Source organism: Phalaenopsis equestris, unplaced genomic scaffold (assembly GCF_001263595.1).
Source record: "Phalaenopsis equestris unplaced genomic scaffold, ASM126359v1 Scaffold000795, whole genome shotgun sequence".
NCBI lineage: Eukaryota > Viridiplantae > Streptophyta > Magnoliopsida > Asparagales > Orchidaceae > Phalaenopsis > Phalaenopsis equestris.
The window spans coordinates 151,759-175,668 of record NW_018165235.1 but is presented as its reverse complement, the minus strand read 5'-3'; the positions used below and the strand labels follow the sequence as shown (position 1 = coordinate 175,668).

Below are 23,910 nucleotides of genomic sequence, written 5' to 3'. Positions count from 1 at the left end.
GAAGAACGTGCTCCGCTCGTTCGTTAAGTTAACGAGTCAAACATGAATAAAGAATTCTTCGTTCGTGTTATGCTAATTTTGGCTTGAAATACTACTCATCAATTATATGAACTTTTTAGGACGAGCGATGGAAGAAATTTGAGAACAAGCCAACTTGGGCCGTAGCTTTTTCTCAACAACCTTGGCAGCATGTGTCTCTGTTATGGTCAACTCACGCATCTTGGTCGCCTGAAGCCTCCCACAACTCGTCAGTCATTTTCTCAAATTTGTTCGACATTTAACTTTATTAATTACCTCCTACTGGAGGTTATGCTGGAGAGGCAATTTTTGTCCCTCGATCAACTCTCCATAGAATTTTTAGATGTTTCTGAGTAGTGTCTTTATTTTCTTCACGTTGGTAACCACAAGAAGTAAGACTGTTAAAACAGCTCATTATTCGCGAACAGCTCGTGTTCAGCTCGTTAAGAAGAACGTGTTCTGCTCGTTCGTTAAGTTAACGAGTCAAACACGAATAAAGAATTCTTCGTTCGTGTTCTGCTAATTTTGGCTCGAAATACTGCTCATCAATTATATATATATATTAAAAAAAAGAAACATTATTTGAGTCTGGTGGGCCCCAAATACCGCTTCCCCTTGCGCTCGGTCCTCACAACAAGGCAACAAAGATTTATAATCAATTTAAAGTATTAATTAAGAAAATAAAATAAAAATTATTAAATTAGATTCAAATGATGTTTTAATATAAACAATAATTTTTAAATATTGTCATAACCTATAACATCTTATGACTATGTGATTAGGGTTGTCAAAACGACTCTTTGTTTGCGAACAGCTCGTGTTCGACTCACAAAGAAAACGAGTCAAACACAAACAAACTTTTTGTGTTCAAAATATAAACAAGACAAACACGAGCTAAGCCTGAGCTTGCTCTTGTTTGGCTCGTTTACACCCCTAACTGGAAGAATGTGAATTCCTCAACAACCAAGACTCGAGTTGACCAAGAAGCATAGTTTCCGATCCTGGATCTTATTTTCATTTTCCATTTCGAGCAATAGAAGTTGAGAGTTAGCCCAAAATATGGACAAAAATATTACATTGGGAGTTCTGATGCAGAAATGCATCAGGACTCTAATGAAATTTCGCCACGTTGCACGACATACCACTAAAAAAAATTCTATATTTTAATGCATAGTCTGGTTACTCCGGACACGTGACACAATTTCATTGGAGTCCTGGTGCATTTTTACATCAGGACTCCTAATGTAATATTTTTTTTTTCAAAAATATGATGAATCCATCTCAACCTTTTTTAAAATAGAAGAAATAAGTGACGAATTCGGTTGGTCAATGGATCATCATCCAACGATAAAAAATAATGAATGTCATCATAGCGACAATGGATTTTGACATGATATGAGCAGGGGTAAGCCAATATTGGCTAAAGAACGCCCACCGTTCCAAATAGAGTAGTAGTCAAAGGCCACACTTGAACTGAACGCAGTAGAATACAAGATCATTCCCATAATCATTTGTCACTTGTTCATCCTGTTTTAACGCTTGAGGCTTCACCAACACACAAAAACGACTGTCATGACAGTAATCGCCACAAAAATGCAGAAATGGAACCAAAAAGCTCTTGAGAGTATTTAGTTTCCATTAGAACTCACAAAGCGAAAGAAAAGCAGAAAGAAGAACATAAGTCATGTGAGAGGTCTTAAAGCTCTCACCCCTATTTATAAGGAGTTTGAGAAAGTCGAATAGTCGCATGAACTAAAAAGTCTTTTCCAACTCCGAAACCACACAAAATTAAGGCCAATCAATGACACATAATTCAAAATAAATAAATTTAATATTTATTTTTTTAGTTACGGAAACTAATAGATTACATTCATTCGTCTGAAGTTAATATGACAAAAAACAAAATTATAAGGTTATCATTTGCCGTAGTTGCTTATAAAAAACCTCAACTCGTAACTTAAAATGATTAGCTTTGGTTATTTCAGTTTGAGCCCAAAACAGAAAAGATGCCTCCCAAATGTCATGTAGCTTCACACAAAAAGTTGACATCCCCTCACGAAGGGGAGGCATCTCTATCTCCATCTTCTCCGTCTTCGCTATTTGGGGCAAAAATTTTTAATTTGGACTTCGAACACTGTGTGACATACATAGTCAAATGAGTTTTTGCCACGTGTAATGTTGGTCCCACACTCGAAGTAATTTAAAAAAACAAAAAAAGTTAATGCCCGACCCGCCCTTTCGACTAATCCGACTTCTGGAGTTTCTCGCCTATTGAAATACAGTTGTCGAGGACTTTTTTGGCTTCCGCGAGATAGATTTAAAGATCTCCTACCGTCAATTTGCTAGGGTTTCGCCGGTGTTCTAGCGTTTGAAGGTTAGTGTCGTAGCTAAGGTTTCATCAATTTGTGTAATACTGTATGATTTATGTTATCTGATGGTGAACTTGTTTAATCTACAACCAATTGTAAGTATGAATGCTTTAATGATTGAATTTAAGATAATGATGAGCAGAAACAATAATTTCCTTTTAATAACCATCAGACTATATTATAATAGCCCAGAGATAGCTCGAAAAAAACTTAGAGATAAATCATAAAAAAGTCTCGTTTGGAAAGATGGCGAATGACCAAGGAATAAGCTGAAAATAAGTCATTAATAATATGAAGTATGGAGGTACATCAGTTTTATTTCCAAGTTAGTATGTACATCGGTTTTATTTCCAAGGTAGTATGGAGAGCAATGAAAAAAAAAAAGAGGAATAATAAACTTCGAATGACATTAAAATAAGATAGACATAGCCTGTAAATAACTCAAAAAAGGCCACGTTTCTATGCAAGTACCGTGAGATTAACGGGATTACTATTGGGGACTACTTCGAGAGTACTGCGGGAGTTTATGCGGGTGCTACTTCGGGTGTACTGTGACATTTTATCAAGAGTACTTCCACAATATTGCGAGATTAACTTTTAGTAATACGAGAAATATTTCAAGAGTACTCCCAGGGTACTTTAGGGGTTTTGCGGGAGTTTACTACGTGGGTATTGTGACGACTATTGTGGGAGTATTGCGGGAAATTTTGAGAGTACATTCATGATACTGTGGGAGTAATGAGAGTTTATTTGGAGCACTGTGAGAGTTGATGCGGGTGTTGATGCGGAGTACTGCAGGATTAATTCTGAGTACTATGAGAAATATTAGGAGAGTACATTCAGGGTACTGCAGGCGTCCCGCGAGAGTTTATTACGGGGGTACTCCGAGGGCTACCGCGAGAGTAATGAGGGAGTACTGCGGGAGTTTATTTGGAGTAGATTGGAGTAGAAAGGCGGAATAAATTATGTGTACCGTGAGGTTTCAACAATGTCTGCGATGCTTAGGTGAGCACAAGAGTACTTACAAGGTACCAGGTAGCGGAAGTTTGAGTTAGGGATACGATGGTATAGACCAAAAGGAGGAATGTCCGAGATCCACGGAAGCATAAAGATTAAAAGACTAGATACTCTAGAAGCGGGTTAGTCGAACGGGCGAGTCAGGGATTAACTTTTTGATTTGTTTTTAATTAATTATTAGTATGACCGCAGTTACAAGTGGCATAAAATTCGACTCCTGAAGTTAAGCTATGGGCCCCTTTGGGGCAGTTTATAGGTGCGGCAGCGTTTTGAAAACGCCGCCTCCTTGTTTGTTTCTCGCGGTGGAGCCGCGTATGGGGAAACCGAGTTTTTAAATTTGCATTACACGCGGATCGCGAGTCCATCCCAGCGATCCGCGTTTGGACTCCTAGGTTTTACTCCCGTGCCCTCGAAACAGTCCCGCATCTCCTCTTTCGTTCGAAGGATTCTTTTCGAGCTCCTCTCCTGCCTCCTTGGCCGAAGTTGCTCTGTAGGTAAGATCTATTCTCCTCCCTGCGCTCCTCCCTGCGCTCTTCCCCCCTCCCCCCCAGTCCTGCATCTCCTCTTTTGTTTCTCCTGGCTTTTCTTCTGTGGAAATTATAGGTGAATATGAAATTGTTTAGTAGATCCAATTTAAGGTTGATGAATATTTATTGTGCAAATGTAAATCCATTTTTTTGGTGAATATGGAGGTGATTTCACTGTTTGGAATTGTTCTCGCTCTCTTTTTCCTTCAGTTATATTTTTGGATTATAAATCCAAGGGTGATCTCTTAACATTACAGTGGGATTGTGTTCTATATGCTGGACACTGCTACTCAGAGTTCGTTAATCTCAAAATTTCAAAACACCGCATCTAGTTCGAGTGCTTCCTTTTCTACTGCATCTCAGTCGAATATGTTCGCTTAGGGTTCTGGAGTGTCAAAGTCGGGCAGCATGGGCCGTGATATGCTGCTACATTTTAAGTCAACATTATAATTTTTTTCTTTATCATTTTGACATATTATTTTTTTTTTGTTCTCATTATGCTTCATATTAGTACGTGAAGTTGCATTTTATTTTTGATATGCGTAACTTTGCTCATTTGATATGATCAGATATATTTGAGTTACATAAATATAACACAACTTTTTTGTATTCTCTTATCTTAATATTTTATCTCTATTTTTATTGAAAAAATAATAAATTCTACTACACAAACTATTAATTCAACTAAAAAAATTACAAATAAAACAGCTGCTATTAGCAGGCAGCTGCCGGATAAAGGGTTTTTCTGAGCCACGTAGTATAGCTTACTTCCTTGTGAAATGGCAGCCGAGAACTCGGATTTCTACTAGTTTTCTCCGCTTGTGAAATGGCAGCCGAGAAGGGGAGCAACAAGCGGATCATCCTCAAGGACTACGTGACGGGGTATCCCAGGGAAGGCGACATGGTCCTTATCTCCTCTGACATCGAGCTCAAAGTTCCCCCTGGCTCCGCTGCAGTTCTCGTCAAGATTCTCTACCTCTCCTGCGATCCCTATATGAGGGGAAGAATGTCGAAACCGGTGGTGAAAAGCTACATTGGGCCTTTCACCCCCGGATACGTAAGCCCTAGTTGACCAATCATTCTCCATGTTTCTGTTGCCCATATGGAGAAAGTCGATGTATGAATTTTCTTTATATATTTAATAGCTGCTTTGTTTTTTGTTTGCTGATTTGGTTGGGCGTGAAAGCAATAATTCAGGGGGATCCACATCTTTTGATAATACCTCTTTTAATTTTTTTTTCTAATTAAATGTATGAAAAGTGAAATTGTTGATTTTGTGGTATTTAGAGCAGTGAACGAATTGAGTGGCATCTGTTTCTTTCCTTTTTTTTCCCCCGAAAACGGTAAGGCCTGTTTGGTTTGAAGCAATTGAAAGAGAGGAAATGAAAACATAAATGGTAAAAAAAAAAAGATATCTTTTTCTTCACTTGTTTGGCTCTTGGTCGATGAAATAGTGAGTGAACTGTAATTTTTATTTAATTGTTTAGAAATTTAATTTTTACTTATTGCGAGGAAGGGAAATGTAAATCACAACGATTGCTGATTAAATTAAATTATCTCATTATTGCATTAAAGCTAGACTCCTAAGATGAGCTTTTGAAGAATAATACATTTATATTCCTTTCAATACCTTCAAACCAAGTAGTGCCTAAATGTCACAACTAGACTATTTGGATATGTTTTAAACTTCTTAATGTCTAAGTTCCACTTCGATGCCCAACTTGCCATAGTTTATATCTAGTTTAAAAGCCACAACAAATGCCAAGCTGTTTCAAGGTTTGATTTGCCAAATACAAGGGGATGAAATAAAAAACACTACAATACTATAATTTTAAGCCAGCTTGCAAGATGGGCATCACTTTTCAAATGGGCCCAATATTTACAACCAAATGAGTGAATAAAAGCGAAGAAAAGCACCACAAGGGCATGATTTTTAAATCTCTTCAAGAATTTATCGTACGCGAGAAGGTTGATAAGAGAGAAAAGTGTAAAATAGTCACTTAACTCTTTGTAGGGGGTCATTTTAGTCCCAAAGTTTATAAAAGTGCCAAGTTAGTCCGCAGTGGGGACTATTTCAGCCTCAATTTAAGAAGTTTAAGATTAATTTGGCACTTTTATATACTCAAGGACTAAAATGACAACATGTAAATAGTCGGGAGACTTTTGACATTACTCTTTTTGTCTTCTATTTTAAGCTCTTTTTTTTGCTGTTTTTTTCTCTTTATTGTGCTTTGTTGTTGCTCTCACTCATTCAGATTTTCTTTAACAAAACTATTGTTCTTATTAAGGATTGCATGTTATTTACTTATGCATGCTTATTGAGCCAAGGCTAACATTTTAAATAATTTGTCTTTGAGCCTTTACCTGTTTTATGCTTACATATAAGCCATTACCGAAGTTATTAATTGCAATATCGTTAAGGTTTAACATGATGCTCATGAAAGATGTGTCAGATCACTTGTTTTCTAATCTCTTAAGGTCTAAATTTCCTCAGGTCAAAATCACAATTTTTTTGGAATAGTGTTGCTTTTGAGGATGATTATCCAAATGCTGAAATATCTCCAATTTATTTTGCTAATTTGCAGGTTATAACGGGCTATGGTGTTGGGAGAGTTGTGGACTCTGGACACCCTAACTTCAAAGCTGGAGATTTGGTATGGGGAATAACTGGATGGGAGGAATATAGTCTAATAGAAGCACCTGACAGTTTGATCAAAATTAAGTATACCGATGTGCCTCTTTCCTACTATACAGGAATTCTGGGTACCTCTCTTTATTATAATAAATGTGATTTTCTTATGTAGTGAGTTATTACGGTTTATCTTAACTGTTGACTAACTTAGGTCATACTGAAAATTGAGGGCTTATATGCATGAGCTTGAAATTCGAAATATAGTATTCTGTAAAAAAATTGGGATTTTGAAATTTTTTGTGGTGGTATTACTATGCATTGGTGAACTCTATTTGAATCGGAATAAATTATTGTTTTGTTTTGGTTCAAGTTTTACTTTTTCTTGGCTTAGTTCAGCAATAAGATAGGGGTCTTAGTAGGATTAATTTGTTTCAGGATTGGTTGGCTAAATGATGATACTAAAGAGCCTCTAATATGAAAATTTAGTCGACCTATTCTGAGGAGCTCATTATTAAACTATTAATTAAATTTTATTACTTAATGATTAAGATAATAATTTGTCACACATTAGATAATTTATAGATTATTTGAACTAGTTACTTGGGTTATAGCTAATGATTAAGATATTATGTTAGCAAGTTAATTAGATTAATAAGAGGCAAATTAACCTAATTTTCATTAATTAATGATTAGGGTGGTTTATTTGTCTTATTGGTTCTATAGGATAGTGCTAATTAATGATTATGATATCAAGTTTGTATGATTAATTGGTTAGTCATAAAGTGATGACTAGAAGATGGCGTGGAGCGTCTCCCGCTTATGAGCAGGATGCAGCTCCCGCGGTTGCGTGAAGGCTGAACCTACCGGCCTTTTTTTTTTCCTTGCCAATTTTAACTAGTGTCCTTTCCTTTTGTTCCTTTATAGTCCTTTCCTATATGTGTTTTATAAGGGGCTTATAGGGGAGTTTTTTTTGCGTGAGTTTGGTTAAGACAACCACCGACATTTGTTTTCTCCCATTGAGAACTGTATCTGAGGGATTGAGCATTGTTTTGACTGTATTTCGTTGTCGAGGCGGTGATTATATTCTCTTTTCCCCTTCCGCATCCTCCCACATCGCTCTTGACCACCTCTTCTTTGCTACAACCTACTGGAAACCTTTTTTGGCTGTTTTCTACAGTTCCTGCAGTATAGCCTCCCTTCCCTGCCTTCCTGCCATCCCGCACAGACGCCTCCATCCTTCCCCAACCCACACCATTCTCAGTCGCCGATTCTTATTACAACAAATATGCTATTTTTCTGCTGTCCAACCATCATTCTGATTTGTTGCCGCCTGGACTGCAACATATTTTGTTGTCCCTGCAGTCCTCGCTTGCTTCCTTGCACCTAGGGCTGTAATCAAGCTGAGTATTTTCTAGTTGGACTTGGCTTGGTACAATTATAAGTTATTTATGTTCAGCTTGAGCTTTTGTTAAGCTTTCACATATTGTTCAAGCTCAACTTTTTTAAAATTTTTAATGTTTGAACTTGGTTTGTTTATAATATGTGAATAAGTGTTTAAACGAGCTAAACATTTAAACCAGTATCTAGATTTTCATGTAAAATATTAAATATACATATCTAAATATATAAAGAATTGAATAAATCATATAAGCAAATGACTTAACCCACATGCTGTCATGTAATGTCTATAATAGATATATACTCACAAAATGTATAATAGATATATACTCACAAAATGAATTCTAAAATAGAGAAAAAATTGAAACAACAATAACAACATGCCTTTATCCCACTAAGTCGGGTCGGCTACATGAATCATTTTTCTCCATTGCGTCTTATTGAATGTTATATTTTCATTTAATTCTAATTGATTAAGATTATTTTTTATACAACATGCCCAGTTCTTTTTTGTTTTACCCCCGTCTTTCTTAACATAAGTCGAATCTAAAACATCTACTCTCCTAACAGGATCATCAGATGACCAACGTTGTAATGTAACCAAACCATCTAAAACGACTCTCTAATCTTGTCCATCACTGGAGCTACACCAACCCTATCACGAATATATTCATTTCGTATTTTGTCTCCAAGTGTCAAACTACTCATCCACCTATGCATTCTCATCTCAGCAACACTTAATTTTGTTTTATGCTTCTCTTTTAAAGGCTAATATTCTACGTCATAGAGCATTGCAGGTCTCATCACCATCTTATAAAATTTTCCTTTTAGTCTAAACGGTGCTTTTCTATCACACAATAGGCCCAATGCATTCCTCCACTTCACCCAACCAATTTGAATTCTACTAATAACATCCCCATCTATAGCACCATTATTTTGAACAATAGACCCAAAATATCTGAAATGTACACGTTTTTTAATGATTTGGTCGCCATAGTTACAACTCTACAACTAGAGTTACTACTTCTAAATTTACTTTTCATGCATTTAGTTTTAGATATACTCAAAACGACTGCCTTTAATAGAAACAAGAACAAAAAAAAAAAAAAAATTAATGAACTATATTACAAAGTAACTCATAATATGAAACCATTCATCAATTGTAAAAATAATTAAGAAAATTAAAGACAATCAGATCAAGCTTAATAAAAAAGAATAAATAAAAGTGATGTTCACTTTTATAATTTTATCATGTTAATTTTCAAGTAGTTAATAATTGATAATAAAATAAATATATAATTATTATATTATTATTGAATTTATAATTAGATAAATTCTATCTAACCAAATTTTATTTAAATAATATATCATATATGATACGAGTTATATTCGAGTTTCATATTGAGTATTTAATAAGTTATTTTTTGAACAACAAACGAGTTTGTTCGTGAACATAAAAGAATAAGTTCGACTATGTTCATGTTAGTCATTTAAGATTCGAGTTTTAAAAAATTATTCAAGTTTGTTTATTTACTAATTTGGACGAACAAGATCGAGTCTTAATTGAGTCGAGTTCGAGTTGTTCATCTAGTGCATTGGTTCATTTACTGCCCCACCGACGCTGGACATCACTCTTGCTATTTTACAGTCCACATCCCTTCTCTTTCGCTATCCTCGCTGTACCAGCCCTTCGCTTCGCCGCCAATGCAATTCCAAACTTTTCTTTTGTTGTCCGAACAACCCACAACCTATTTCAACCACCTACCTCTATTCCCCCGACGACCTAGCCGACCTCCACCTTCCCAAGATCAGCCTCAATATAAGTTTGTGTCGTGTTTGTTATGATTTCCCTTTCAAGCGTGTTTGATTGTAATCGTTCATTTGCTTTAATTAATATTATTTGCCTTTTCTATTGTGGTTTGAGTTAACTTTGATATCACTTGATTTTCCAGCTAGCCTAACCCTAATTCTACCCTAAGATTTCTATCATCTACCATACCCAAACTCATCTCCACCCTATCAAAATTTTCTATCCCCACCCAACATCCTCGTTATGCACACCTTTCATCTATTCATACCCAAACCCTAATTATGCCTATGAGGAGATGAGTACAAATATCGATTAGGAGCTTACCATGGAAGAGATGCAATGAGAACTCTGCAGAGTGCTACAACCTCTCAATGAAATTGAGGAAAAAATACTGTTCAGAGGGGTAAAAAAATTCCATTCGATCCCCGAGATGAAGAACCACCATCCCAGAAATTTATCACGAAATATTGGAGAAGTTCAAATTTTGAAGTAAATATGGATTTAACATATTTCGACAGCCACATGGATTTGGACAAGGTCAATGAGTGACTCTAGACCTTGAAATGTGTTTTTGAGTGCCATGCACTCCACTAGACGGATGGTGAGACTAACCGCTATTTCAGTGGTGGATGAACTCGAAGGTTCTCCGACAGCGAGAAAGGGAGAGTAAAATTACTACATGGTTTAAAGATGAAACGAGAGATGCATCGCCAATTTCTACAAGCTCATTGTAAACTTGATGTTAAGACCCCATTTTCAAAAGTGGAGAGACCATATCACCAGGTGGCTACTACATCTTACAAACATGGTTCAACCCCAGGATTGTACATCTGGAGTATAACTAGGGGAAAATCCAAGCTGACCCCGTCTTAGGAGACATGAGTTCAAAGTGAATAGTAGAGGGAACCGATCCGCATTCCCAAATTTGTCTCTGCCCGGAAGTGTTTAAGTTGAAGTAATACATAGTGATCAACGAGAGAATGAAAATATTATAAAGGATTCTCAACTTCTAGCATACGGGGAACAAAACACTGTGATTTCAATTGAACTCAGGAGAGAGATTCCAATTAAATTAACCTTAGTGGTGCAAGAAGGTAATGATCTGAGGTAATAAACGTTCATGCAGAGTATGAGGTTGTGGCTTATCAAATTACATTATTGCAGGCATTCAGAGGAGCTTCAATATGGCTGTCATTGGATGTCCTAAAGGGCAATGAGTTTGAGGGGCTGATAGTTGACACAATGTAACTTCAGATAAGAAGATTTTAGAATTTTTAGATATATTATCTACCTCTTGAGTTGTCCCTACAGAGATAGGTTAACATATCAGAGATGAGAACATTTTGATCTACTTCTCGAGGATCGTATGGTGTTATTTGGGTAGTGCAGTCAATTCAACAATGTATCCACAAACATATGATCAGACTTGAGGGATGACCCACATTGTTTGAAATTGCCTTAGGAACTTGGCAGGAAATAACATCCTACAAGGGGATCTAGTTCCTTTTAGAGAAGAAGAAGATGCACTTCCTGAGTGGTTGCTAGTTAGAGCTGCTGATTATGTCATCCCAGAGTTGAATCATCGTTATGCATTTGTTTGTCAGATACATTCAGACGAGACGAGGAGCGGAAGAAGCCAATTATGGGTTTGATGACTTAAGGCTTGGTTCGTGAGGATACCCATCCACATGTCACTTCGGCTCATGTTTTACCAAAATGAATTCATACTTATTCTACCAGGATGTGCTTTGGAACGATAACACATGAAGGATTAACATATCGGGACATTGCTACATTTCTACCTACTACTTACAACGTGTTTGATCTGTTTCCATGCTACTAGGAGATAGACGTTTCAATGGATGAAGTTGAATCTTCTTGAACCCTGAGAGACTAATGTGGGAGTTTCTCCCGCTTAAGAGAGGGACGCGGCTCCCTCGGTCACGCGAGGACCGAACCGAGCATTTCTTTTTCCCATTCCCTTTCCAATTTTAGCTAATTTCCTCATTTCCTATATATGTCTTGTATTAGGATGTAGAGGGGAGTTATTATGCATGAGTTTGTTCAGGACAACTGCTAGCATCAGTTCTCTTTTTGAGGGTTGTATACGAGGGATTGAGTGGTATTCTTGCTGTATCTCTCTCTTGAGGTGGTGATTATCTCCCCATACCCCTTCCACATCTTCCCACATCGCTTCTGATTGTCCCTTCCCTAATGCAGCCATGCAAAACTGCCTATTTTGGCTATTTTTTGCAGTTCCTACATTACAACATCCCTTCCGCGCCTCACTGCCATCTCGCACAACAACCTCCATCTTTCTTCAACCTTTCTACATCACTCCCAATCACCAACCATTACTGGCGCCATTCAAAAAATAATAAATCTGTTGTTTTCTTGCTGTCCAATCATCATTCTGACTTGCTGTCGCCTAACTCGTAGTCCTCGTTTGCTACACCGCATCAGACAACACTCCACTTGCTATCCTGTAGCCCACAACCCTTCTCCTTCGCGCTGACCCTTACTCTCCTAGCCCCCCGCTTTGCTGCCAACACAATTTCAATCCCTCCTTTTGTTGTCCTAATCAACCACAAACCCATTTCAGCCACGTACCTCCGCTACCGAACCAAGTAGCCAATGTTTGATTGTAACCATCAATTTGTTTTTCCTATTGTGGTCTTGGTTAACTTCAGTGTCAGGAGGCATCTAGAGTGAATGTTTGGGTTTTCTTTATTGATTTAGTGTTTACAGATTGAGTTAATGAAATAGCTTCTGTAGCCGCTACAATGAAACTAGCTTCACAATCCATTGGATGGTACCAAAGGAGCACAAATTTCCCTTGACTCAATATTTTTCTAAACGAAATGTTTGTCAATCTCTACATTTTTTGTATGATCATGCTGGACTGGATTGTGAGCAATGCTGATGGTTGCGTTATTATAACAGAATAGTTGCTGCGAGACGGATGTTGACATACGAAGTTCGCAGAGCATGATGTGTAACCAGAGTTTTTCACAAATCTGCAAGGATATGGATTGAAATTCAGCTGTAGCACTGCTCCGGGTAACTACAAACTATTTCTTGCTTTTCCACGTGACATGATTTTCCCATAAGGTGGAATGTCGATCATGAACCGACTCGACCCAATCAACATCTATATAAGTAACAGTAGTCCGAGAGGTTCGACAAGAGAAAAACAAAGCTAAGCCCGGTATACATTTCAAATAGTGGAGAATCCGGCGGACAGCATGGAGATGATACTCATTGGGATCATGCATGAATTGACTCATTATACCAATTGCGTGACATACGTCAGGGCGTGTATTGGCAAGGTAGATGCTGGTAATGAGTCTTATTTACAAGCACAACATTGAGAATGCCAGTTAATTTTTCATTGAGATCCATAAGGACATCCACTTGTTTTCATAGAAGAAGGTTGTTCTCTGTCAAGAGATAAATCACATTTTTGCTTTGAGACAGACAAATGCCCTGAGATGACCAAACCACTTCCATGTCTAAAAAATACCAGAGAGATCCCAAGTCCTTCATTTTAAAGGACGAGGGAGATGTCTTTTAAGAACTCCAATGCTGGGAGATCGTTACCTGTAAGAACAATATCATCAATATAGAGAGTAAGGATAGCTATATGACCATTGGACGGACACCGAAAGAAGAGTGTGATCCGAAGAAGCCTGCAAATATCTCATAATAGTCAACTCCGCAGGTCTGTGAGTACCCTTTGGTGACCAATTGTGCCTTGTTGCGTTCAAAGGATCTATCAGAATTGAATTTGGTGCTGAAAATCCATTGACACCCCATAGCTTTTTTTACCTCAAGGAATATCAACAATGTCCTACTTATTGTTCCGCCGAAAGGCATTCATCTCTTCCATGACAGCAGCTTTTCAGGCCGGGTCTGTTAAGGCTTCCTCAATAGTAGATGGAAGTTGATGATTGCTCAGGGCCCTAGCTAATGCTCTGTTGGTTGACGATAATCTGCGAAAAGAGACAATTTTTCATGGGATAAGAGAACATGCCTGATTGTGTACCTTACTAGAGGAACCAACTTCCTTATTTGGAGTTGGAGTTGTGCCGGGGATGTCGTTTGGAGGATCCAGAGTTGGTGTATCAGAGCGAGTGCGTCGAGTGTAGACACAAAGTTGGGAGGGTGTGCTTGTGGAACCAAAGGGATAGAGGGCTCCTTGGTTGTAGGAGAGGTGGGTGGAACCAAAGGAACAAATGGTACCTTAATAGTAGGTGACATTGGGGGAACATCCACAGGACTATGATAAGGAACAGTGTCCAAGAACTCTAGCTCCCCCTCACTAAAGGCTGAGTTTGAAAAGTAGGGAACACTTTTAAAAAAAGAGTTATCAATACTCACATTGATCTTATTTGTGGTAGGGTCAAGACACCGATACTCTTTTTGAGTGATAGAGTATCATAGGAAAACACATTTTATGGACTTGAGATCAAGTTTACTCTGAGTAGGGCTGTGTTCTGAACAAAGGCCACACACAAAATTTTTGAAATTTAAAGTGGAGATTACCCGATTTTTAGAAAAAGCATGATCACAAGAAGGCTAAAGGGGTACGAAAACTATGAATTTTGGAGGGAGCTCTATTGATGATATACATGACAGTAAGAATGACATCATTCCATAAACATTTTGAGACATTAGACTTAAACATAATAAAGAGAGTAACGCCAAGGAGATGTCAATTTTTTTCTCGGCTACCCCATTTTGTTGAGGAGTGTCGGTACAAGAGCTATGATGGAGGATGCTCTTACTTGCCAAAAATTCTCCTAATAAAGAGTTAAAAAATTTATGATCATTGTCAGTTCGAAGGACTTGAATGGAAGTTTTGAATTCGTTCAAATTAAAAGCGGGAGTTTTTAAAAGTGACAACAGACCCATGTCATCCGATTATGCTTATCAATTAAAGTAATGAACCACCGTTTATTGATATAGGTAGGAGCACGAGAGGGTCCCAACAAGTCACTGTGAATAAGAGAGAAATGAGCGGAAGGTGTGTAATTATGGGGTGGATAAGGAATACAATAATATTTAACTAATTGATCTGTTTCATATTTGAAATTAAATTTTTTTTTTGTAGTTAATATTAATAGATACAATTTTTTAGATATTGGAAACTAGGATAACCCATACAATATCGACATAATGGGGCATTCAGTGGAGTGGGAGAAATTGCAACTATTGGGTGGAGTGCCCTCATTCACTGTGTTTTTTTCTTGGAAGAAGTAAAAGCCCGCCAACCCGCTTAACAGTTTCAATCATCATCCTCGAACGACAATCCTGACAAACACATACATCAGAGGAAAAATGAGTAATGCAATCAATGTCATATGTCAGTTTACCTGACAGATAAAAATGTTACATTTCAGCAGAGTTATATGTAATATAAATTTCAGAGTTAGTCCTGTTGTTAAAATAATAGAACCTTTATCAGCAATGATACTTTGAGATCCGTCATCAATTTTAACAGTATCTTTTTCTAAGCAAAGACATTATGCCGTGTGTTTTTCTCGGTTTTTTTTAGATCTCGGAGTCGCCAGCTTATCTATTTATACGTCGTCTTATACTTTTCCTATTCAAATAAGTCTCCCTCCCGAATCAAATGAATGACTCGAAGATGAGAGGAAGCGAATAACAAAATGACGTACGACAACAAATAGACAAATAAATAAAAAAAATATGAGTAATCCATGGTTGAGAATATACTTCTGAACATGATTGTTCGAAGTACCTCAAAACACAACACCCATGAAGAGAATCTCTTTATAAGCCACCCGTAACCAGAGAACAAAAAAGAATATTTTTGTTCTGGCGTCAAAGGTCTCCCAGAGGAACGTATTTCTACTGGTTAATTACATCCTGGGGAATACCCAAAAAGACTCTTGATGAAAGGAGTTTCACTTTATTATCATGAATCTGGGGCATAAGTTATCAAAAGGTGATTATTTTGTATGAGACGGTTCTAATGCTTTGAAGCTCACGCCAAACCATCAGACAGAGAATAAATCTCTCACATCCAAATGGATGGCGGCTCCTCAGCACATGGTACCTACGAAATAACCGTAAATCACTTGACGGGGTATCCCGATACGTCATAGCACATCTGGGCCGTAAGGGCAGAGTACAAATCGTCGTATCCCAAACGGGCGACAGCTTATCGACATCAGACCATCAAAGTGATATTAACAAAGTCAAAAGAGCAGAGAAGACTCAACAGAGGTAGTCAAAGGTGGGGAGATGTAATCCTAAGAGGTAGAGGTTGTCAGGTCGGGGTACCACGGACCCGTCATCCCAAGCCACAAGGAACTTAAGTCTACTAGGTCGTGAAGGTAGTCGACCTAACACAACTAGAGATCCCCGGTCAGCAATCTGTGAATCGCGTCGTCCGCGGGGATCGCGGTAGCTCTAAGGTTGAAGAAATGAGACTCTATCCTATGAGTATCGGCTGAAGCACCAAGAGGTGAGACTTATACCTGCCGAAATGACGAGGGTGCCGCAGGAAAGAACAAGAAAGGGAGGTTCAACTACAAAACTGGAAAACACTCAAACAAGAGGACTTATACCTCGTCTGGATCGGGGTGCCTCCTAACACCCTAAGCATGCTAGACAACCACTTAAGCGAGATTATGCTGGGCCAGTAGGATTGGAGAAGCACGAGGGCTACACCTCGGGACATGCAAATATGATGCAATTATCTATCTCACTCCTAAGCTTGGAGGCCCTATTAAGTATGATTTGGCTATAGCCATGCATGCAAACTATTTTTAAAACCGGCTCGAATGCCATGCAGAAACTAAAGACTGATTTAAAAAAATCTTGAAAGTTTTAATCCTAAATTTTGATTATCTTAATTTTTTATTATTAGGATTTTTAGTAAAAAAAGAATTAGAACGTGAGGTCCAGATACACATAAAGAAACAATATAAAACGTTCTAACATGCAAAGACACATGAGAAGAGAAAGAAAGGAAAACACTCTAAAAGAATATATAAAAATGCCAAATACCGCTGGATCAACAACATAATCCAGGAAAAGCAGTAAAAGCGGGCGGACTCCGCATATACATGCTCGGTCCTAAATCTATACAAAAATGTAAAATTCGGACTTAAGGTATGGGGCGTGAGTTGCTGCTCCTGGTCCTCATCACATGGTTCGGTGCGTCATCCGCTTTGAAACCTATGCCCGTACCTTATTCCCGATACAGACTTTTTTAGGACTCTATCAAATACTTTTGAAATAGAAAATAAAGACTCGACCTGCATAAACTAAACGTTAGCGGGCACGCCATGCATCGTGAAAATAATAAGCCGTTCCTTATAGTTGGGGGAGCTAAAGAACACCTACAAGCAAAGGATTAGAAATCATTACATACTCCCTCATAATAGCACCTGTGTAACTGTGTATAAATAGGCACGACACCTGCAGAAAATTGCCCTAATATACTATCACACACAAAAAACATGCAAGCACACCGAAAAAGGCGGAAAGGGGACACATGACCAGCGCAAGACAACATAATACAACAATAGCCAGAGGTGTTGAAAATACTACCTAACATCCTAAAACCTAGCCTAGCACACCAACTAACGACAAGTGCATCATCCTAGCATCTAAGTTTTGGGTAAGTCTGGGTATGGTGATATGACTTTGATAGGGTCGTCACGCCGACCCCCTCCTAAAGATCCGAATCATCTAAAGGGTGTCACGAAGAGGGGTGACATAAGTTAGATCCAATAGATTCTTAGCACAATCATACTCGTGTCAATCACGATGACTTAACTCACATTGCTCATCGGGATCGACCCGACGAGCAATGATTGTTAAGACATCGCGACCAACACGGGAGTCACTCTCCTAATGAGTCTGGCTCACTATTCATGTGAACATGCAAATGCAAATGATCGGTCGAAACACAGGTAATGAGTATATCATGGGGCAGAGATTCAAAGGAAGGTGGGCATACCATAGTGGCAGCGACCCCAAGAGGTATTCCGAAGCGGCAATGACTCAACGAAATAGACATGTCAGGGTGGCAGCGGCCCGAAGAGAATGGGCATGCCGTGGTGGCAGCGGCCCCAAGAGGTATGCCGAAGCGGGGGGTTTAAAGTGAAATGCAGGGGGTTTAAAGAAATTATGCCGTCGCGACGTTTGCACGAAGCCAATGCAGTTCGAGGAAGCTCATTCACGAAGTGGAAGATCATTGCTTTCGCCCAAACAACGACGGTGTCTGCTGTCCGGCGACGTCGAGGCACTCCGACTAAGCGTCCGGTCGTCGGGAAGGTAGAACGGAGATGTGCGGAGGTTAGCTCGTAGACGGCGCAAGCCAAGAGCGAGAGAAATATATAAGGAGAACGCAAAGACTGAAGTTCTCTCATCCCTTTGCTCCGACGAAGGTGTGATGCCGACGAGGTTGAAGAAATCCGGCAAGGGTAGCCAGCCAAAAGAAAGGAATAAAAAAAATGCAAATGAAGGTGGTGGTCGGCGGCTGGATAGGCTCCGACAGCCTTCGCCGGCGACGAGAGAGGCCCGATGAGGGTAGACTGCGGCGTAGCGAGAGGGAGCACGAGCACTCCAGGCTTCTCTTTGCGAGACCGAGCGGGAGAGGCGCAGATGCGTGTGTAGTTTTTCTTTTTTTTGAGAGAATGTCACAGCTTTTCTTTCCTTCTTTTTTTTTGAGAGAGAGAACTCCAAGATATATATTAAGATAGTCTTTTTTTATTGCTTCTCTCTCTCTGCGGGATGTGAAATCTCTCATGCAGATTCTCTTGATCATGTGCATGAGAAATAATTAAATAGCATGGAGAGATAGCACGAATTTAATGGCAGCTGCATGCGTACATTTAATGACATGCTTGAACAACTCAGCTGCATGCCATGCGTGAATTTAATATTTAATATCATTTTTTTAATTTATTATTATCATATTTTTTATTATAATAATAGTAATAGTATTAATATTATTATTATCATTCACATATTTTTTTTGGTCATGCATGTCCTCGTGACGAGATGAACGTTCTGAACATGTTCGCATGGTCCGTTTCATCATCCGGGGACGTTCGGACCACTTTTTCAGCAATTGGGTATACCACAATAATTAAAGTCCTTTTAGCCCGTTTGCCAAAATGTAGCGAAACGGGTGTTCTCTTGAGGTAAAATCAACGTTTCGAACGCACTCGCGTGGTATGTTTCGTCGTCCTGAGTCGTTCAGACAAGTTCGTTGGCTATTGGGCCAATTCGAGCCAATTTTGCAAGCGTCGCGATGCAAAATATTCGTTGGCCCGATCGGAGTCGTCCAACGTACAAAATGTCAATTGGCCTTCATGTAAGCGAAAGCGAAAATCTAGTAAAATGACCCCGGCTACGTGCGCTCTCAACACGCGCCAGTGGATCTCAAGTGGATGTCTCGAGCTACGGGAAACAACAAATGCATGAAGTATGACCCCGATAAGCTTAGGTGAACATCCTATACATGCGACATCAAAAATAGATGCCAACACCTAGAAGACTTGATAAGCTTCGAGTCATGTGGTCTGTGGCACTTGAATCAATAATCCATGGACTAAAAGGGGCAAAGGAAGTAGGTGCCATAGGATTGGTACCTTGACAAGCATGGGAAGTTGACGACCCAAAAGAGAGTTGACTGGATCCAAATCACTTGATTAAGTGCTCCATTTGACTTTCAAGTGAGTCTGAAGATTCTAGAATGTTCCGAGTAGGATTCAGATGTCATAGTGAGACCCTGGGCAATGAAGAATTTGACGGAATGTTTGTATGCAGGTTTCCCGTGGAGCTTCCAACACTTGCCACTTTAGTTTGTGACAGTAACCACAAGTGGGGTGATCAGTTCGGGGTGCTTGGAAGAGGGTTGAGTATGATCTTGTAGGCTGGATAGCGGCAGACTAGGGATCGAGGAAGGACCTGGCTGCTGGGAACAACCCTAGAAACAACAACTAGGAAAAATGATCCTGTATGAAAATAACAGCTGGAAATAGCATAAAGGGCCAGCTGGAGAGGACTTGGTTGTTGGAAACAACCTTGAAAACAACAGCTGAAAATAAAAAAATTTATTGCAGGAAAATAAGACTTAAAACAACAGTTGGAAACAACATTGAATGGTTAACTGAGCTTCAAGGTAATCAAAGTGCGGCGACATCTCTGTTCGAATACAAAAAATTCGGCTCAAGGGAATCAAAGTGCGGCAGCATCTCTATTCGGATACAAAAAATTTGCTTGAATTTCCATTCATCCGACGGAGTTTATCATTCGATCCAGAAGAATCGTGATCGCTTTTCACCAATGTTGATCGGAGAACAAGCTCATAGCCTCGCTGCTTTGATACTGTTCAATGATTGTATTCCGATAACGGTGTAGAAGATCTCCACACTGGTAAAATTTGCAAATATTTTTGTCAAATCTTTCTTGGCGACTCTTCTTGCAAAGCTTCTCGAGAAGGAAAATGTCGACGACTTAATCCTTAGTGTTGGATCTGGCAGAGGTGGTGCTGCTGTGGCTGGTTTTGGCCGACGACAAGGGCAAAAACTTTAATTTTTGAATTATGATTCCGATACCATGTTAGATTAAAACTAGCATAATATTTTGATAGGAGACTTATTTAAACCCAATTGCCATAGACACAACAAAGGAAAGAAATAAAGCAGAATAAAACAAATAGAAAATACATAATGAGGGAATAAGATCAAATAATAAGTAATAACAACCAGAAATTGCCGTTATAAATCTAATAAATTATAATACCATTGACACGCTTCATAATTTTTTAGCTTTAAGGGTTTGTTACCAAGCATTTGGAACTCGGAGAATTTCAAATGTAGTGTAAAATGAATTAAAGAGATTATTTCCGTGTGTTTGATTGGACTCAAAATAAATTTAAATAAAAAAAATTAATTAGGTTACAACATTTTGAAGGTGTTTGGTATGATACTTAAGCATGGTTTCAGTTTGATTCAACTTAAATCCGGTTAAACACCATAAATAAGTCACATAAATCCGTCGTTAAGTTACATTCAATTTTTGCTTGTTCCATTTATTAAATTGGGATTTACTAAATCCACTTATTAGTTGGATTTAATGGATTTAATATAAGAAAACAATATTTCAAATAGATTTAGCACCATACGTCAGATAGATTTAACTGGATTTAATCTTAATTGATCCAAATATTATTTTAGATTTAATGATATTTGGATTTAGTAGATCTGGTATATATTTAATAAGTCCGAATTTACTGGATTTACTAAATCCTATTTAACTTGAATCCTCCTTGCAGCCAAACACCCCCTTTGTGTGGTTGCTGGGAGGCTTCCATGAAGGGAGGCAGATGTCAGAGGTTGAGGTTTATAGGAATTGTTGCAATGGCTAGGTCGATGGAGAGGCCTATGAAGGTGGAGGTCAATCATCTTGGGGGCAGATGTTATCAGGCATGTTGAATGCAGAGGCATTGGGTGGCGTGGCATATAACATGGCAGGGCACAATTGACATTTCTCGTTTCTGGAGGTGTTCGCACAATGAGATAACATGGCAGGGCACAACTGACATTTCTCGTTTCTGGAGGTGTTCGCACAATGATCTATTTGGAGTTTGCTTTATTTGAGCAAATTTCAAATACACTCAAAATTAAGTGAAGGGTGAATTCCAAATGTATCAACCACTTAGATTCGTTTTTCAACCAACCAAATACCTAATATTTCAAAACACATGCGTCCCTTTTATTTTACCATACAAATGCTTGACCAAATAGCCCCCAAACTCAAAGTCAACAACCAATTATATGATTAGTTAAAATTTTGGCGTAGTTTATTGTGCTTTTTTGTTAGATCAACCAAAGCTCAGCTGAAGCATGGCATGTATCCAAGAAGAAATTTGAGTAATCTTAAGATTAAAGTTACTAATTTTAGAAGTATGAAGTAGATTTAGTTATTACAATACAAACGATTTAATCTTCTAGGAATTAATAGTTTGCATATGCTTATAGTTATTAGCTGTTTTGTGGAATTTACTCAGGAATGCCTGGGCTTACTGCTTATGTTGGATTCCATGAAATAAGCTCCCCTAAGAAAGGAGAAACGGTTTTCGTTTCAGCTGCTTCAGGGGCAGTTGGCCAACTTGTTGGCCAATTTGCTAAGTTGATGGGTTGCTATGTGGTGGGAAGTGCTGGCTCTCAGGAGAAGGTAGCTTCATTTTCCTTGATCGAATTTTTATTTCTCTTTAAAATTCTCTTCTAAAGTTTTCTTATTGGTTGATCACCATGATTAACTTCGGTTACTGATTCATCAGGTTGATCTCCTTAAGAAAAAGTTTGGATTTGATGATGCATTTAGCTACAAAGAGGAGCCCGATCTCAATGCTGCTTTGAAAAGGTCAGCAGCCATGGTTACAATATGTTGAAGCTATCCATTTCTGATTATTCTTAGATCATAAACTTTTTCAGTATTATAATTAGGAAGATTTACATACATAGCATTTAATTCCTATGTATTTGCATGTCTAACACCTAAACTTCAATTAATACATACATACCACCTAAGCTATGCATGAAAAAGGTGTTTTCACTTTTTAAAAGTTAAAATGATGGTGTTTTTTACATGATAAGAAAGATTTAGGTGATAACAATCTAATAAACAAAATAGGGCATTTACATGCTTACCACTCAATTCTTATGTATTTACATATCTAACACCTAAACTTTGTTTTTTACGTATATGCTGCCCAAATCTTTCACATCACATAAAAAATATCATTATTTTAACTTTTAAAAAGTGAAATACATCTTTTCATGCATGAGTAAGGTGGCATATATTTAAAAATTGAACTTTAGGTGTAAGATTTGTAAATAGATAAGATTTGAGTGGTTTGTATGTAAATCTTTTGGTGTTGGATGAAAATTGAGTGGTATGCATGTAAATGTCCCTTACAATTATCATGCTGCGCAATGAAACAACTACAAATGTACACTTTCCACCTTCATTCCTCATGACATTGAAACTACCAAGTGTTGCATCGTTCATTACAATCAGGTGCTTTCCTGACGGAATTGACATCTACTTCGATAATGTTGGTGGTCCCATGCTCGATGCAGTGCTCTTGAACATGCAAAACCACGGCCGGATAGCCGTCTGCGGGATGATTTCGCAGTATAATCTCACAGAGAAGGATGGTATTCATAATCTCTTTTGCCTTATTACAAAACGCATCCGAATGCAGGGATTCTTGGAACCAGATCACAAACACTTGTATCCTCAATTCCTGGACCTCATCATTCAATACCTAAAGGAAGGGAAGCTGGTTTATGTCGAAGACATCGCCGAAGGCATCGAGAATGCTGCATCGGCGCTTATCGGTCTCTTCTCGGGCCGCAATGTAGGCAAGCAGGTCGTCTTGGTTGCTCGAGAATAGTTGATGCGTCAGCAGTTTTGTGAGTACTTTTCAAGCTCCAGTGGCTGAATATGGTAAGGTAGTGCAGTTAGAAGAGATAATTTTCCAAGAATAATTATTGTTTGTACAATAATAAAAGCACAGGGTGCAGTTAGTCATCTAATCCACTTTGATGATTGGAATTATTTTTTTTTCAAATTCGAAGTTTTTTTTTTTAAATTAATAGCGGCATTAACATGGTTAACATGGATAACACACAATTATGTATTTCCGTAGCTCATATTGTTTAATTTAAATGTCCTGTGAGATATGCCCAAGGATAAGATTGGTGGGAATTGAGAGAGGGAGAGGGAGAGGGAGAGGGGGAGAAAGGAGAGAGTACACATAAACTTGTCCATAGGGGCGAATGAGTATTCTCAGGCTCTATGACCCATTTTCTATCTTGCAAATGACTGTTACAAGAGAGAAGAGAAGAATGTTCTCCCTATAAGAGATGGGCTATAGAGAAGCCAAAAAGCCAACAAGTCAAAAGCCTCTAATACATGCTATGATTCTTCTACTTATAGGAGATAGGTACAAAAAGTAAAATTAAATACTTGCCTCTGTTTTTATTGGGGTCTTAGAAGTTATATTGTCTTTTGGCGTGCCTAGACCTTCTGCTCGATAGGTCATTGGGTTAGCCGATTGAGCTGATTTCTGTCGGCTATTTT

The 23,910-nt window shown here is 38.4% G+C and overlaps 1 protein-coding gene across 1 annotated transcript; it reads left to right on the top strand.

Moving 5' to 3' along the window:
- The first annotated feature begins 4,643 nt into the window (after positions 1 to 4,643).
- LOC110031241 (2-alkenal reductase (NADP(+)-dependent)-like) lies at positions 4,644 to 23,425 on the top strand. Its single transcript, XM_020734354.1, has 5 exons — positions 4,644 to 4,988; positions 6,517 to 6,694; positions 21,830 to 21,996; positions 22,103 to 22,185; positions 22,843 to 23,425. The coding sequence occupies exons 1-5, from the start codon at positions 4,758 to 4,760 to the stop codon at positions 23,219 to 23,221; spliced, it is 1,038 nt and encodes a 345-aa protein (XP_020590013.1). The 5' UTR covers positions 4,644 to 4,757; the 3' UTR covers positions 23,222 to 23,425.
- Positions 23,426 to 23,910: the final 485 nt, after the last annotated feature.